At 38.5% G+C, this 17,443-nt stretch overlaps 1 protein-coding gene across 11 annotated transcripts in view; it reads left to right on the top strand.

The window, feature by feature from the left end:
- Nucleotides 1–17,443, top strand: part of kcnab2a (potassium voltage-gated channel subfamily A regulatory beta subunit 2a) — a 268,478-nt gene that overhangs the window by 187,590 nt on the left and 63,445 nt on the right. For all 11 annotated transcript variants that reach the window (XM_072586348.1, XM_072586346.1, XM_072586347.1 and 8 more), the window contains 3 exons: nt 6,096–6,139; nt 6,915–6,952; nt 13,206–13,285. In XM_072586348.1, coding sequence (XP_072442449.1) covers nt 6,096–6,139; nt 6,915–6,952; nt 13,206–13,285 — 162 coding nt within the window. The remainder of the gene's footprint in view (nt 1–6,095; nt 6,140–6,914; nt 6,953–13,205; nt 13,286–17,443) is intronic.

Here is a 17,443-nt window from a genome sequence, read left to right as displayed (position 1 = left end):
GGCCCCAACACTGAACCCTGTTGGATGCGACTTGTCATTAGCTGCCATTCCGAAAAAAAGAGCCTTTATCCCAACTCTCTGACTTCTGTCAGACAGCCAATCCTCAATTCATGCCATTAGCTCACCTCGAACACCTTGGGCCCTCACCTTACTCAGCAGCCTCTCGTGAGGCACCTTATCAAAGGCCTTTTGGAAGTCTAGATAGATAACATCCTCTGGGTTTGCCTGGTCTAACCTACTTGTTACCTCTTCAAAGAATTCTAACAGGTTTGTCAGGCAGGACCACCCCTTACTAAATCCATGCTGACTTGTTCTAATCTGACCCTGCACTTTCAAGAATTTAGAAATCTCGTCCCTAATGATGGATTCTAGGATTTTACCACGACCAAGGTTAGGCTAATCGGCCTATAATTTTTCATCTTTTGTCTTGATCCTTTCTTGAACAAGAGGGTTACAACAGCAATTTTCCAATCATCTGGGACTTTCCCTGACTCCAGTGACTTTTGAAAGAAATAGCCTCTGCTATTTCCTCAGCCGCCTCCCTCAGAACTCTAGGATGTAGCTCATCGGGACCAGGAGATTTATCAATTTTTAGACTTTATGGTATTCTAGCGCTTTGTTTCATAATGGCTACCATATTCAACTCTGCCCCGACTCTCTTTAATTGTTGGGATATTACTCATATCTTCCACTGTGAAGACTGACACAAAGTATTTAAATTCTTCAGCTATTTCTTATCGTCCAACACTAGCCTTCCTGCATCAATTTGGAGCAGCCCAATGTCTACTTTTGCCTCTTGTTTGCTTCTTAATTAATGAAAGAAACTTTTATTATCATTTTTAATATTACTGGCTAGCCTACCTTCATATTTGATCCACTCCTTCCTTATTTCTCTCTGTGTTGTCCTCTGTTTTTGTAGTTTTCCCAATCTTCTGATTTCCCAGTCCAGCAGTGTAGAAGAGTATATATTAAGGTAGCTGATGGGTGAGAGAAATCAGGGATATCAAAAACCATTTGACCAACCAATTTGTATTTGCTACACCAGCACCTATTGTGGTACACAATTGTTTTTCTCGGCAAATAATCCCAAATATTACATAGCATGATTAAAGTCTTTGACTTTCACCAAACTGAGCTTCAATTAAGCTAGTCTGATTTCAAATTTGTTTGTTTATTCTATCAGAATAGTGATAAATTTGCTTGTTTTTAGCAGGTTTTTGATGACAAATTTCTAAAGACAGCTATGGTGACTTTGAAAACATCTGTGACTGTAAATGACCAATGTTAGAAATGTGTTAATGATTCTAAATGAAAATAGTATGACCTTTTTGAGAACCAAAAGCATATGATCAGTTTAAAGTTTAACAATATTTGTCTGAAATTCACTGCTTTTCTATTGTGCAAGTGTCCTTTCAACAGTATGAAAATTGTTCATCAAATGCCAATAGCATACTATTAACTTCAAAAGGGCCTCCAGAAATTACCCAATATGCATGTCCTCCTATAAACTATAAATCTGTTATACAATATTCAGCATCTGTTAGGTCCAGTGTTTTTTTGAGAACTGGATAATTAGATGTTAAAATATTCATTAAAAGTGAAATTCTAAATGTATCTTTGTGGGAAGAAGTGTGAATAACATGTTATTGGAAAACCCAAGTCGGTCTGAAATTCTAGATGCAGTTACTCTTCATAATTTCAAGTTTGTGCATTTCTGTTTAATGTATTGCAAAGTTGTTTTCTGGCAATTTATTGTTTGCAAACATGTAATAATACTATAAAGATCAAAGTACTACAAATGTTGCGTCAGAAACAAAAGCAAAATGCTAAACAAGCATATTAGTCAGTATTTGTGCAGAGTAAAACCATATCCTTTTCTAAGGCATTCTGCAAGTCTGTGGTTTGATCACCAACTTCAAGTTACTAATTTTCTAACCTGTTTTGATTTTATATTGACAACCCCTCCCCTTCCCCCGCAATAATGAAACTTCATAGTTTCAATGTGTTTGTGTTGTACAAATGTCTCCCCCTTTTTATCTGTCTTCACTTCACACATTTTTAGTTCTAAGAAAGGGTTGTAATGATCTCAGTAGAGACCAGAAGCTTTCTTTAAAAATTAGAAGGAATCTGAAATCCCAGTTATTTAAAGAAAGAATGAATTCACAAGATTCTTTGCTTTGAAAGAATATTTTACTGTGTAAATGTTGAAGCAAACACTAAGTACTATTTTAGTTAATCACCAGTTAGTTACAGAAATAACAGGCAAATTGCATTTGATTTATAAATTTTAAATTCCATTTATTGACAGATACAACTAAGACATCATGAGTTGACTTGCAGTCTACTTGACATGTCATCAAACCCATGCATAAAGTCTTTCAAACTTCTGTCTTATGAAGAACTTTAGTTCCTCCTCTTCCAATCTGTGACCCTGCTGGCAGCAATACACAACCAAACCAAGTTCTATGTGTATGGTCTCCAACATAAATGAATCAAATTTGCAGAACCTCCGTACCAGTCTGGATGATGTAGATATGCCAATGTTATTTTCAAGGGAGACAATAACTGCAGCAACATTGAAGAAGATTATCTAAGATTACAATGAGATCTTGATTAATTGGGTCGATGGGCTGAAGAGTGGCAGGTGGAGTTTAATTTGGATAAGTGCAAGATGTTGCATTTTGGTAAAACAAAGACAAGGCTTAAAAATAGGGTTTTGCCTACTGTTGGACAACAGAGACACCTAGGAGTTCAGGTACATAATTCTTTTGAAGTTTGCATCACAAACAGGGTGGTTCAGAAGGCGCATAACATGTTTGCCTTCATTGCTCAGACTTTTTGAGTATAACAGTTGGAACATTATGGTGACATTGTACAGGATGTTAGTGAGGTCTTTTCTGAAGTACAGTGGTCCAGTTCTGGTCTCTCTGATGTGAGAAAGATTATTAATAATCTGTAGAGGGTTCAGAACAGATTTACCAGGATGTTGTCAGGAATGGAGGGTTTGAGTTAAAAGGAGAGGCTGAACAGACATTGGAATTTTTTTCACTGGAACAGAGTATGTTGAGAGATTACCTTATAGAGGTTCATAAAATAATGACGGGTATAAATAAAGTGAATGGCAAGTGTCTTCCCCTAGGGTGGGGGATTTCAAGAGTAGGGGGCATATTTTTCAGACGAGAAGAGAAAGATTTAAAAAAGACATGAAGTATAATGATTTTAGAGTGTGAAATGAATTTCCAGAGGAAGTGGTGGATACTGGTACAGTTACAACATTTACAAGACATTTAGGTGGGTACATGAATAAGAAATGTTTGGCGGGATATAGGCCAAGGCAGGTGGGACTAGTTTAATTTGAGAAGGGCTTATGCCCGAAACGTCAATTCTCCTGCTCATTGGATGCTGCCTGACCTGCTGCGCTTTTCCAGCAACACATTTTTCAGCTCTGATCTCCAGCATCTGCAGTCCTCACTTTCTCCTAATTTGAGAATACGGTTGGCATGTACCAGTTGGCCTGAAGGGTCTGTTTCCATGCTATTTGACTCTATGATTCTATGAATCCATGACTGTCTGACTGCTCATTCTCAGCTTCTGGATCTAGCCTCTGACTACTTTAGCTTCTTTGTACTGCACAACTGGATGACTCAACTTCTACCAAGTTCTAATGGCTCTGTCTCAAGTTACAACCTAAAGCTTTGATTTCCAATTTGTTTGTCTCAGTTGCCTTAGCAATTGGGAGAACCAGTTTTCTTTTATAGTTCCTATTTTCAATTTGGGTCTTTATCAAAAAATTAGAAGCTTTGGCCATGATTCTATTACAAGATAGGTATTTGAAACATCAGTTTGTCTGTTAATCCATAGGTACTGGCAAACCTGTATGCGGTTTATCCATCTCTGACTTTGTTGTACAGGTATATGGTGACTATATTACGTTTTTGTTCTATATCTCAGATGGAGTTGTATGCTGTGTAAGGCCATTGCAAAACAGTTAGGAAAGTGAAAAATTAGAGGGGTAAGTTACTATAACTGACCTAGAAGTAGCGGTCTCTTAGAAAACCCAAATGAAAGATGCCAAATTGAATTCTCCATTTGTAGTATAACTCCAAACCACTCCAAAGAACCCAGCCATCTTTAGATGGTTTATATTTCAAAGCAGATATTTTCCTATTGTTTCAGCTGCTGTAGCTAAATCTTGTTTTATTTTTCTGCTTGTCATGTGAACAATTTAGGTTTTATAGAGAAAACCTTGAAGATGTAAATTCCCAATTTTTTAATGCCTTATTGGCATAGTATTGTGCAGTGATTGAATGAGGATGATTTTAGTCATTAATAGTGTGTTCATGGGCATTTGAAATTTTTCAGTACAAGTGTGGTCACTGATGTAGGTGAGGATGGACTTCAGGGGCAGTACGTTGTCACCAGTTTGCTCATAGTTGTCAGCATTAACCCTAGCATATGAACAGACTGCCAAGACTTCATCAATCTTTATGGTATCCCTCAGGCCATTGCTACATTCACAGAATCCCTGAACAATTCTTATGTGCTCTAGTTTGAGAATTGTTGAACTAGAAGACTATAGAGATCGCAAAGGCTTGTAGGAATTGAGCAAGTTAAGGTAAAGAGGGGCAAGGCCATAATGAATTTTGAGAACCAGGTTGTGAATTTTAAAATTGTGATGTGCTAAACTAATTATGGTCAACAGAGCACAGGAGTGTTATGTGTACAAGAATTGGTGCAAAGTAGGTTAGAGGCAGCAAAGCTTTAATGTCATTCCAGGTATATGTAGGGAGAAGACTAAAGGCTGACTAGGAAAGCATTGGAATAATTTATCCTCGAGGTTATAGCATTGCTGTGTGTTTCAGCAGCTGATAGCTTAAGGAGGCATGGAGTTGAGAGATCTTGTAAGGATGGTTGTGGGTAGTCTTCAGAGGATAAATGTGTTTGTTGGCTCATGCCTGTGTCTGTAAGTTCGAAACTAATGCTGTGAATTCCCCTGTTCAGTCAAGGATTGTGGATGAAGTAAGAAATGGAATCAGTGGCAGAGTAGTTTGCCAGAAGGACAGAATGCAATGGCTTCAATCTTCCAAACATCTAACCAGAGAAAATTTCTACGTATCTAGTACTGGAATCTGGTGAACAGCATGGCAAAATTAGGCAGTGGAGGGGTTTAGAGTTGGTGTAATGGAGAGCTAGGTGGGTTATCATTTGGCCTTTAATAAGAGTCCAGCACTCCTCTGTTCATCGTTATCTTGAAGAAAAGGTGACAAATTATCGTAAGTATCCTGTCTAATCCAGCTCTCCAGAGTGCGTGTAGTTTTCGCCATCAATCACTGATGTAGGCACAATATTACTATAAGGAACTCTCGATATGTAAGAAGTCCATTCCTTTATTCAGAAACTTGATGAGGGTCCTGAAGTTTTTTTTTATTATTTTGAATCTGTGCCTGTTTTTATCTTACAGGAAGGTTGAGTTTCAATTGGCCTTAATTGGAACCACATACTCTATTCTGAAATCAGGACTCATGACCTATAGCCAAGAACTGTGCTGTTCTAAGTTGTTTTTTCAATATTTTCAGTGGGCTGTTCCAATGTGCAAAACCATTTTCTTAAGTTGAAATGGTCTTCAAAATCAGTCTCCTGCCGAAAATTGATTCGGTGCAATGTGCTCCTTATAAGAAAATAAGTAGGCAAAACTTAGTTTGAATCATTAGTGATAAATCTGAGGATAAGTCACAAAGTCATAAAATTTAAAAATCCGGAGTAAATTATGTGATGATTTCACCAATAGAAATATAGAAGGTACTTCCAAGATTCATTGTCAGGTTTTAAAAAATGGTGTAAATGTATAATGGTATATCTTTCAAAACATTAATGTGTTGTATGTAATACAGTTTCCCAAAACCTAACATGAATAGTGTCAGTAAGTTTATCTCTATAATTGACTAACAATCTTAAAATGGTACAGCAGCAAGGTCGAGCTTGAAGGAAGAAGTTGGATGAAAACTCCAGTTGTCTTTCAATGGTATTTCTGAGAAAATATTGTTGTTTTGAATTAAATGATTCTAATTCTATTATTTCTTTGTATCTTCAAATAGAAATCTTGGAAAATCGGGACTGAGGGTCTCCTGCCTTGGCCTAGGTAAAAAGAAGGCATCATACACGAGCTAATTACAATTAATTTGTTTCATTATACATTTCTCTCTTGCAGTTAGTGTTACTTTTATTGTACAAATTCTAAAAAGTAATTCATAAAAGTCATATTATAGTAGCTCTTTATTTTATAAAAGTAATCATTTGGTTCACTGAAGCCCATTTGTCCAACATAATTAACTGTCCCATCACAAATTTTTAATAACTCCACCACTTATTTAAAAATGTAATGGAGGATAAGATTATTCCAATTACTGTTCTTTGCAAAAGGAGTTTTCCCAGTAGTTATGTCAACATGATTTTTATCAATTTACCTTTATCCACACCAGTCCTGTTTTCTGGATGTTCTTTAAATTATCAGTGTGAGTTTGCTTTATCTGTGTCCTTTTAATATTTAATAACTTTGGGTAGATCAGAAAATAGCATTGCATTGTTTAATGCCTTGCCATGCTACTAAGTCTTAAATTATTTAATATTGATTGCTGTTTTATTGATTTGGCTTGTGCAACAGGCAATGGTAAATTGGTATATTTTTGATAATGCGAAGTAAATTTTCCTCTGCTGTCTGATGACCTTTAAAATAATAGATGCTGAATAAGAAAGACATTTGCTTATAGATTTTTGTTAATGTAAACTGCTGAGTCGATAGCTAAATCTCCTTAATTACAGTTGAATTGAATATTTCTTCTGTTTTGTTCTAACATTTAGCTTTCTTAGCAGCTGAAAACAGAAAATAAAGTCCTTAACTTTTATCTTTTCAACAGGAACATGGGTTACCTTTGGAGGTCAGATCACTGATGAGGTATGCAAGTTTAAATTTTATAAGTTATTTGAATTGAACTTGTATGCTAACTAAATTGCAGTTGTCACCTGGAGTTTAGAGACATAGAGATATGCAACACGAAAATGATCCAACTCAGCCAGGTTCACCAGCAATCCTAGGTAAATCTAGTACCATTTGCCAGGATTCACCCCATATCCCCCTCAAGCCTTCCAAATCATATATCCATCCAGATGTCTTTTAAATGTTGTAATTGTTCCAACCTCTACCACTTCCTCTGGCAGCTCATTCTACATACGCACCCCCTCTGTGTGAAAAAGTTGCCCTTGGGTCCCTTGTTAAATCTTTCCCCTCTCACCCTAAACTAGGAAATTATAGACCAGTTAGTCTGACCTCAGTGGTGGGAAAGATGCAGGAGTCTATTATAAAGGATGAAATTACGGCACATCTGGATAGTAGTAACAGGATAGGACAGAGTCAGCATGGGTTTATGAAGGGGAAATCATGCTTGACTAATCTTCCTGAATTTTTTGAGGATGTAACTCTAAAGATGAACGAGGGAGATCCAGTAGATGTAGTGTACCTGGACTTTCACAAAGCTTTTGATAAAGTCCCACACAGGAGGTTAGTGAGTAAAACTAGGGCTCATGGTATTGGGGGCAAAATACTAGATTGGATTGAAAATTGGTTGGCTGATAGGAAACAAAGGGTAGTGATAAACGGCTCCATTTCGGAATGGCAGGCAGTGACCAGTGGGATACGACAGGGATCCGTGCTGGGACCGCAGCTTTTTACAATATATGTTAATGATATAGAAGATGGTATCAGCAATAACGTTAGCAAATTTGCTGATGATTCAAAGCTGGGTGGCAGGGTGAAATGTGATGAGGATGTTAGGAGATTACAGGGTGACCTGGACAAGTTAGATGAGTGGGCAGATGCAATTTAATGTGGATAAATGTATGGTTATCCACTTTGGTGGCAAAAATAGGAAGGCAGATTACTACCTCAATGGAATCAATTTAGGTAAAGGGGCAGTACAGAGAGATCTGGGTGTTCTTGTACACCAGTCAATGAAGGCAAGCATGCAGGTACAGCAGGTAGTGAAGAGGGCTAATAGCATGCTGGCCTTCATAACAAGAGGGATTGAGTATAGAAGCAAAGAGGTGCTTCTGCAGCTGTACAGGGCCCTGGTGAGACCACACCTGGAGTTCTGTGTGCAGTTCTGGTCTCCAAATTTGAGGAAAGACATTCTGGCTATTGAGGGAGTGCAGCATAGGTTTACGAGGTCAATTCCTGGAATGGCGGGATTACCTTACACTGAAAGACTGAAGCGACTGGGCTTGTATACCCTTGAGTTTAGAAGACTGAGAGGGGATCTGATTGAGATATATAAGATTATGAAAGGATTGGACACTCTGGAGGCAGGAAACATGTTTCCGCTGATGGGTGAGTGCCGAACCAGAGGACACAGCTTAAAAATACTGGGTAGACCATTTAGGACAGAGCTGAGGAGAACCTTCTTCACCCAGAGAGTGGTGGGTGTGTGGAATGCTCTGCCCCAGAGGGCAGTGGAGACCCAGTCTCTGGATTCATTTAAGAAAGAGTTGAATAGAGTTCTCAAAGATAGTGGAGTCAAGGGTTATGGAGATAAGGCAGGAAGAGGATACTGATTAGGAATGATCAGCCATGATCATATTGAATGGCGGTGCAGGCTCGAAGGGCTGAATGGCCTACTCCTGCACCTATTGTCTATTGTCTATGCCCTCTAGTTTTTGACTCTCGCCCTGGGGAAAAGACCCCCAGGTCTATTTATCCTATTCATGCCCCTCATGATTTTATAAACCTCTGTAAGGTCACCCCTCAGCCTCCAATCCTCCAGAGAAAATAGCCCCAGCCTATTCAGTGTTTCCCTGTATCTCGAACTCTCCAGCCCTGGCATCATCCTTGTAAATCTTTTTGCTGAACCCTTTCAAGTTTTGCACCATCCTTCCTATAGCAGAGAGACCAGAAATGTATGCAATATTCCAAAAGTGGCCTAATCAATGTGTTATATAGTCGCAACATAACCTCCCAACCCCTGTACTCAGTGCACCGACCAATAAAGGAAAGCTTACCAAACGCCTAGAAGACCTCATTTTTAAATTGCTGCCTAACTTCCTATATTGTCTCCTCAGAATCTCATTCTTTTCCCTTCCTATGTCATTAGTTTCAATCTGTACAATGACCTACTGCTGGTTCCTCTCCCCTTTTGAAAATATTCTGCCCCTTGTCTGAGATATCCTTGATCCTGACACCAGGGAGGCAACACACCATTCTGATTTCTCACCGTCGGTCACAGAAACATCTGTATATGCCTCTGACTAGAATGTCCCCTATTGCAATTATTGCTTGGAACTGAGACCAGTCTCGATACCAGAAGCCTGACAGTCTGTGCTACATTTCCCTGAGAGTCCGTCCAACCCCTACATTTTCCAAAACCATATATTTATTTGATAAGGGGATAACCACATGAGACTCCTGCACGACCTGCCTCCCTCTCCTATCTTTCCTGGCAGCAAGCCATCTACCTGACTGTATCTGTGATTTTTCTCTTTTCCTACAGCTGCCATCCATCACACCCTCTGGCTTTTGTAAATTCCTCATTGCCTCCAACTGCTGGTCCAACCAATTGATGTGATCCAATAGGATTCACAACCAAACACATTTCCTGCAGACATGATCATCAGTAACATGGAAATTCTCCCTAATCTCCCACATCTGACAGGAAAAGCACATCACTCTACTAAAGGCCATCTTTGCACCCTAATTATGTATTAACCCAGAAAATAGCAGTCTTACTGCTCTAAAAAACACTGCTCCAGGCTAACTTAGTACCAATGTTTGTTGAAGACATACTAAGAAAAATGCCTCGAGGTTCTATCTGAAATTGACAGCGAGTCAGCAATTTGAGAAACCAAGTGCTGAGAAATCAAAGATACCCCCATGTGCGATGCATTGGAGTATACTTCTGATGTTGCAGCACTGTACCATTGCCTAATACACTGAAAGGGAAGGCATCTTTTGCATCAGACCTTTGTGTCTTAATCAAGAATGCATTGCTGAGAGCATAGTAAAAGTCAATTTCCAATTGTTACATCAGCTATTTACATAAGTACATATGTATACCAAAATGTCCAATTAGACATTTATATAGAAGAATCTAAATTCAAATCCATTTCAGTAAGACAAATAAAGATTCAATCAAGCAGACATTCAGTCCATGGCTCAGCCGTAATAGTTGTGCAGTGCCAAGCATAAGTGGTAAACTGAATGCCACCAATTTTACAAGTAACCTAAACAAATCAGTTTCTGCATTTCCCCTTACTGAATTTCAACCAACCTTACTGCAAGCCTCAGATCAAGGCAAAAATTGGATGATACTACAAGAAGCATTAGTGGTAAATGACCATCCCCATGTGTGCCATATTCTGTATGGGGCATTATAAAGGCCAGCCTATCCCATAGTAACTAACTTGAGGAATTCAATACCCCATAAGCAAGATTATGCTTGTATCTGGCTAAACGGCATTGCAAGTGATGTGGATAATTTTCAGACATCCAACATACTACTAATTTGAGCCAGCGGGAAGTAAAAAGGCTGGGACTAGCAAAGGTTGAACAGGATTTAGTCAAAATGTGACTAGCAGAATCTTTCTCACCAGGGAAAAACACAAGCAAGGAAAATTCCCACATCTGATGGGCAAATTTAAAAGGAAGGAAGCCTTGACTTCTGTTGGATGCATAGCAGATCTGACTATCCAAAACCAACATTCTGCATTTAAAGAGAAACCATGGAAGTCTTCAAACAGATCCACAGTGGGAGGGGGAAAAAAGCTACCTGCCTAGATTTAAAAGAAAAGGACCTCTGCTAGATGGCAGGAGATCCAACTACCTAAACTCTTTCAAATTTGGAGGCAAACCTAAAAGGATGCCAAGTATCCCTGAGCTGGTGAGGAAGCTGCTTAACTCATTTGAAAAGCTATGGAGCAGAACTGCTGAAACTGGTTTACCTGTAAGTGAGCATGTCCCCAAAAATAATCATAGAGTAGGGACAGAGAATGGTCTAGCAACAGGCAGAAAATTTTAGAGAGAACAAAACCCACACCCCTGCTAGCTGGCCATTCTTATTTATTCCTGACCTGTAAGGGAAAAGCATTAAGTTCCCTGTTAAACCAGCAAATGCATCATCTGGTTAATGAACTTCACAGCAATGCAGCAGGAGCTGGTGAGCCATCGGAAAGCAGTAGCAGCCCAAACAAAATGGGGCAGGTTGGGAATGCACCCCTCACCAAGGAAACAGAACAGGGAAGGTTAGCCACCCTGAAAATGCCAAGTCAGTCAACTGATGAGTGTCTATCGGAAGATGGCCAAGTCTGCGGGCAGGCAGGAGGAGCTGGGTGGAAAAAAAGGGATGGGGGCTTCCCAGTCAAAGCTTTGGCTGCCAGGCTATCAGACTACAGAATCTGAAACACCCATACTCATACGCACCCTTTCTAAAGGGCAAAGGCCACCCTGCTCAGGAAATTTGAAGATACTGTAAGAATGTGCCAAGGTGTACCCCATTGACACCTCATGATGTGGACATGGGAGAACATCCACCAGTGAATTAAAAACACTTGAGCACCATCAATACCTCAATGTTTACTACTAGATCATAAATGATGAGGATAACCTCCATTCCTAATTCACACACTTAAGAAGTATATGGAACAGGTAGGCCATCGCCCTACACAACAAAATTGACCTTTTAAAAGGATTCTGTCATGTCCCATGATCTCCAGAGCAAGAGAAATCTCAGCTTTATTATCCCAGATGACTTATGCCAGTATAAGATTAACTGTAATAGAAACCAAAATGCGCCAGCACCATTTCAGAAACTAACAACCCAAGTCATAGCTTGTCTGAACGCTCCTGGTGCGTTCCTGGATGCCTTGATAATGTGCAGCACCAGAAAGAAAATCATAATGGTGTGGAGAGAGAGTGCCAAAAATCTCTCTTTATTAAATTGAAAGAAATTCTGGTGACCAAGCCCATTCTATTTGGCCCAGACCTCAGTAAAAATGTTACAGTGGCCAGTGACTGAGGGAGTAAGAGCCATCTTGCTGCAAGAAGGTGGTATTGAAATCAAGCATTAAATTGTACGCACCAGAAAATGTACTACTTGTTTGAGAAGGTTATCATGGCCTTCAGTACTTTGAAATCTGATTTCCAAGGGTCTCAAAGCATCCTACTATACACAGACCAGAATGTTTTTGACAATTTCTGGAAAACTGTAAAGCAGCAAATATAAAATTGCTAAACTTGGAGTTTGAATCTGCAGTCTTTTAACCTCAGGAAAAAAATCACTTGCCTTGCCTTGCAGGAAGAACAAAGTCATTGTTGACACCATGTCCCATTTGTAAAGCCACTGAATGCAGCAGTGAACTTTTTGCGCCAGTAGTCGTGTGTTGGACTATCAAGGTTGAATGAGAGCATGAATGTACAACCCCTTGCTACTATCTTCCTGCAAGCAAACGTGTTTTAAAGAAAATGAAATTGAATTAATTTCTTCCCCAATGGCCAGAAAAGTTCATACCAACAAAATATGAGGAAAGATTGTAAATTTGTTTTTAAATGTGATTTGCAGTTGTTTATTTTTAAAATGGACTCTTGCTGTATTTAAATGGCTGCTATTGGCCACAGAATGTGCAAGCAGCCAAGATATGGATATTTCCATAAATTTCTAGTGGCAAAGCCAACCATTACTCTTGTGACTTGCATACCTATAATTACAGGGCACTGCAAACACAGCAAAATGATGGGCACAAACCTTCCATCTGCAAACCCGAGCTGATGATAATGGGAAAGTCATTGAACCTTGTTATGCCTGAAGTGGTGCTAATGGTTTTATTGTTATCCTTATAACATACAGAAACACTGAAGGTTAGCTTGGAACTGATTATCAAGGAACTCTTTCACACAAAACATTTTTGGTCTTTGAACAGCTATAATTATAAAGTTCTGAACCCTTCTTTCATTCTGCTTTTTAACCTTGGGGCAAAGGACAACAAACAGCTCCAGGCTCAGCTACAATCTGCCTCCAATCTCTCATGTGCCACTTGTACATGTTGGGAATTGAAGGGAAAAGAAAGAAAAATGATAATTTTAAGTAACACATTGAGTGCAACTTTTGCTCGCTCTAAAAGTAAGCTACATGTTTTATTTACATCAGATATTTTCCGTTTTGTTTCAGATGGCTGAACAGCTGATGACTTTGGCCTATGAAAATGGAATAAACCTCTTTGATACAGCGGAAGTTTATGCAGCTGGCAAGTAGGTACATTGACCTTTGCAATCATATCAATTGGAAATCATGTACTGACCAAGGAAATCTCTCTTTTTAACATGAGGTTAATTATTTCCCAGTCTAATAACTTAGGGAGAGAAGAATTACCTAATTTCACTTCATACAAGTATTTACCCCTTCATGAGATGTGGGCATGGTCAACAGGGCCATTTTTTATTCCCATCCCAAATTGCGCTCTAACTAAGTAACTTGCTAGACTATTTTAGGGGGCTTTTGAGAGTAAACTACATTGCTGTCGGACTGAAGTAATGCGTAGGCCAGATCACATAAGGACAACAGACTTTTTTCTTTAAAGGACATTAGTGAAATATATGTGTTTTTAACAACCAGCTATGATTGGGTTTCATGGTCATCATTATTGACAGAAGATTTAATTCTAGATAAATTATTTTGAACTTAAATTCCATCAGCTGCTACGGTGGGATAGGAATTCATGTTGACAAAGCAGTAGCTTGTGCCTCTAGGTTATGAATCCATTGACATTAACACTGTACCACAACCTTCCCTAATGTATATTTTTCTGTGAACAATGTAGGCATATCACAATAATTCGTAACTATTCCCATGGTTGAGCTACTTATTTAGTGTTCTGAACTTTGCTTTTTTATAAAAGACATATCTAGTAAATGCACAATGTATTACAATTTTTTCTACAAACATTGAAGTGAGATCACTGGATTAGCACAACTGCTAACAAGTGTAATGTTAACCAGACTGGTCACTTAATCAGTAATGGTTTGAGATCCTAGTCTTTAATCAGCAATTTGAGTAGAAAATAAAATGGCACAAAGATTAAAATTGAGAAAAGAAATCCAAAATACGTGATGCAATTCAGGCACAATTTATTAAGGAGTTAATGCAGTGCCAACCCACCCCAATGCTGAGTCACAAATGACCTGTTGTGTCTCTCAGCCTAAATCTTTTCTATTCATACAGTAATGTGTGACATATTTTATAAGATATGTTTAAATTTCACAAGATGCTAATAAAAATGTTTAAATGCATATTAGCTGCAATTTTTAATTGAGCTAGAAATCATGAATGCTGCGAATTAGATTGTAAATGTGTTAAAATTGCTTCTGACAACTCTGTCTATAATCTCAATCCTGTGAGTTCTTAGCAACAGTAAAACCTGTCACCAAAATATGGTATTCCACTTAAATATTATTATAAAGGCTAGTCATCCTGGATTATATGAGATTTGCAATATAGAAGTGTTGCCACCATTACACAAAAGATATTCTAGATTGCTAGACAGTTGTTGAAAGTAGGATGTAAATAGAAAGGGCTAGAGGGTGATTTGTGAGTAATTTTTGAATTTATTGTAGTTTGTTTTGTTTTATTTGCACGCTTGGTTTGGTTTTGAGCTGTGAGTTTTGTTACTATATCTTACTTTTGTCCCAGATATTTGTACATTCACTTCCCTTTTGGGAATGCAGCTCTTTTTTTTGCAGTCAGTTAAGTTACATTGCTTTCATTTACACCTGAAGTGTGACCAGCTGCTTTGCACAAAACTTTGCAGGAATCTGAATATCTACCCTATTGTGTCTCTATCACAATTTTTCCAAGTTCCGCGCCTATCTACTGCCTCTGATTTCTCTTCTCTGTGGAGTTTGTGTTTAACTTTCATCATATTTTGCAATCCGTTGTGACCAATATCATGAGAGATCCAGCAATTTTTACATTAGATTATTTGCCAGCAGAGATTGGAGAAACCAATTTCTGCTTGGATCCATCCTTGAGCTTTTGTTTGCTTCACATTAAAGCAAATGGTCAGGAATTATAAAGCACTGACATTTGTACAAAATGAAATGTGACATCAAAAGAAGCTTAATCCTAAAAGAAGGTCAAGGTTTGGTAATTGTGGTAATTATCTAATGTATCGAGGGAAAGCTATTTGCAGAACGGTTTCTGTATTAGTGGGAGCTCAAACTGTCGAGACAATCTCTTGCAGCCTTCAGTTTTCCCAGGGCATTTTCCCCAACATATTCATAAGAGCAAAATGGAGTTTCATTTTTGGTTTTAGCCATGCTCACTGAAGTTAATGATATCCTAAAGACTATCATTTTTTTTGTTACATAATAAAATTGTTCAGTGGGGAATAATTTTCAGTGAATTGTATATATGGTGAAAATTTACGACTCAACCAAAAAGCTTCCATTTATGATTTAAAAATTTTTCCAGTGCGAGATGAAAACAGAAAATGCTTCGGGACACTCTTTGCAAAGAAAAGATAGATTATTGTTTTGAGTAAGGCTCTTCACCTCTTCTGTGCAGTTCCAGCATTTGTGTTTTTTCTCTTTCATTACTGAGGAGGGGCTATCTGTTAGGTATTATGTATTTGGTGAGGTCAGAGAAAAAGGGAAGGTAATAAAACCTAAATTAAGTTACTGCATATTCATATATGAATGGTGTATTGTTATTAAAGTTGGCGATTCACAGGTTCAGAGAGACATGAAAATTTAATGATGTAGAGTAGGCTTGCTTAAACAGATGGTTATCTAGCCAGAATGTATTCTCTGGAGGCTGAAGAACTAAATGGATTTGAAATTTATTGTAGAGCTGTTTGTCTAATGACAGGCTTTCACATTTACTACTGACAGGCTCACTGAGAGATTGTCAGCAACAAATGCAGGAGCAAAACTACTTTCACTGTCTCACTCATGCTCTCTCTCACGTGGGGTCTCTCGCTGTCTCTCCCTGTGAAGGTGAGTGGCAAGAACAAGACAGTGTGTGAACCTGAGTGTGAATTGGACAAGAACACACCTTATCTGTCTCCTCCTGCTTTCACTTCCCACAAACCTATCTTCATAAAGCAGGTTCAAAGAGGAGAGAAACTCAGGCTGGAAGGCTTTCTGATTCCTTTTGGAAAAGAGTCAAGTTGGCCTCCAAACATTAACTCACTTACTCTAACAAACACTTGCTAAATTTCTCCAGCACTTCCTGTCTTTATTGCTGATTGAAGGGGATCAGATTAAGAAGCAACAGTGACAGACAGGAAAAACTGTTTTATGCAGCCTGAGAATGTGGCAGAGGCAGATTCAATTGTGACTTTCAAAACACAATTGCGTAATTAACTGAAGGGAAAGACATTAAAAGGTTGTGGGGGATAGAATAGGATTAGATGAGTTGTTCTTGCAGAGAGCTGACATAACCAAAAGGCTAAATAACACTTTCTGAGCTATAACCATGCTATAATTCTGTGGTTTTATGACTTCAGTTAAAAATTATATTACTGTGACTTCTCAGTTGAGCCATGATTGGTTTGATGCAGCATTGTTGATATGCATATCCCCTCTTAACCATCTGCAGATCTATCACTCAACTCTCAGCCAATTCCTCCTGTCTTGCATACACAAGCATATGGTCTCACTGTCACTGTAGTCTTGCTTTCACAACATACGTACTGTTTTTGCCCTTGATTAATTTGTTCATCCTGACCCAAACCATGGGTCACACATTTGTAGCATGTACATGTGAGTTGTTTGCCCTTCAACACTTTTTCTCTAATTCTTTGCATTGAATCATAGGAGTTCGACCAATGGAATTTGTTTTAATACCAAAGTGCATTGTTATCTTCTAAAAATATATCTCCACTGAAATTAAGTCACCACTAGTCTGTGGTGACCAATGGCCAACAATTATTGTCACTGTTCATCTACTGCCCGATTTGCTGTGCACTTAAGAAATTCAGCTGGAGCATAAATTAAGCTTGCACAATGTGACCCTTTCTCTTAGTTACTTTTATACCATTAAAGAAGCAAATGCTCTTATGTAACTAATCATTTATTGAAAATCTGCTAGATTTAACTATTGATTAATGCTGACTTAATTCATTTGTGCAAGGGCAACAATGAGACACTAACTAGAAGTGTTTTCAGTTTCTCATGGGCTTTGGGAAGCAAATTCAGCCAGAAGCTCTGCACCTAAATACTACTCTTATGTGATGACTAGGTCTGAATTAATTGTGAGGTCCCCGCGGTTGAATAGCCTGAGGCTGCATTTAGGCTGAGCAGTGCAAACCACCTGAACATATCCCAGAAATAAGTCACTGTCTTTTGGATCAGGAGGTCATGATGGGGTATTTTTGTGCAATTATTTTTGTACTAGTTTGATTTTCATAG

This window comes from Chiloscyllium punctatum, chromosome 16, assembly GCF_047496795.1.
Source record: "Chiloscyllium punctatum isolate Juve2018m chromosome 16, sChiPun1.3, whole genome shotgun sequence".
NCBI lineage: Eukaryota > Metazoa > Chordata > Chondrichthyes > Orectolobiformes > Hemiscylliidae > Chiloscyllium > Chiloscyllium punctatum.
This window is presented reverse-complemented; position numbering and strand designations above follow the sequence as displayed.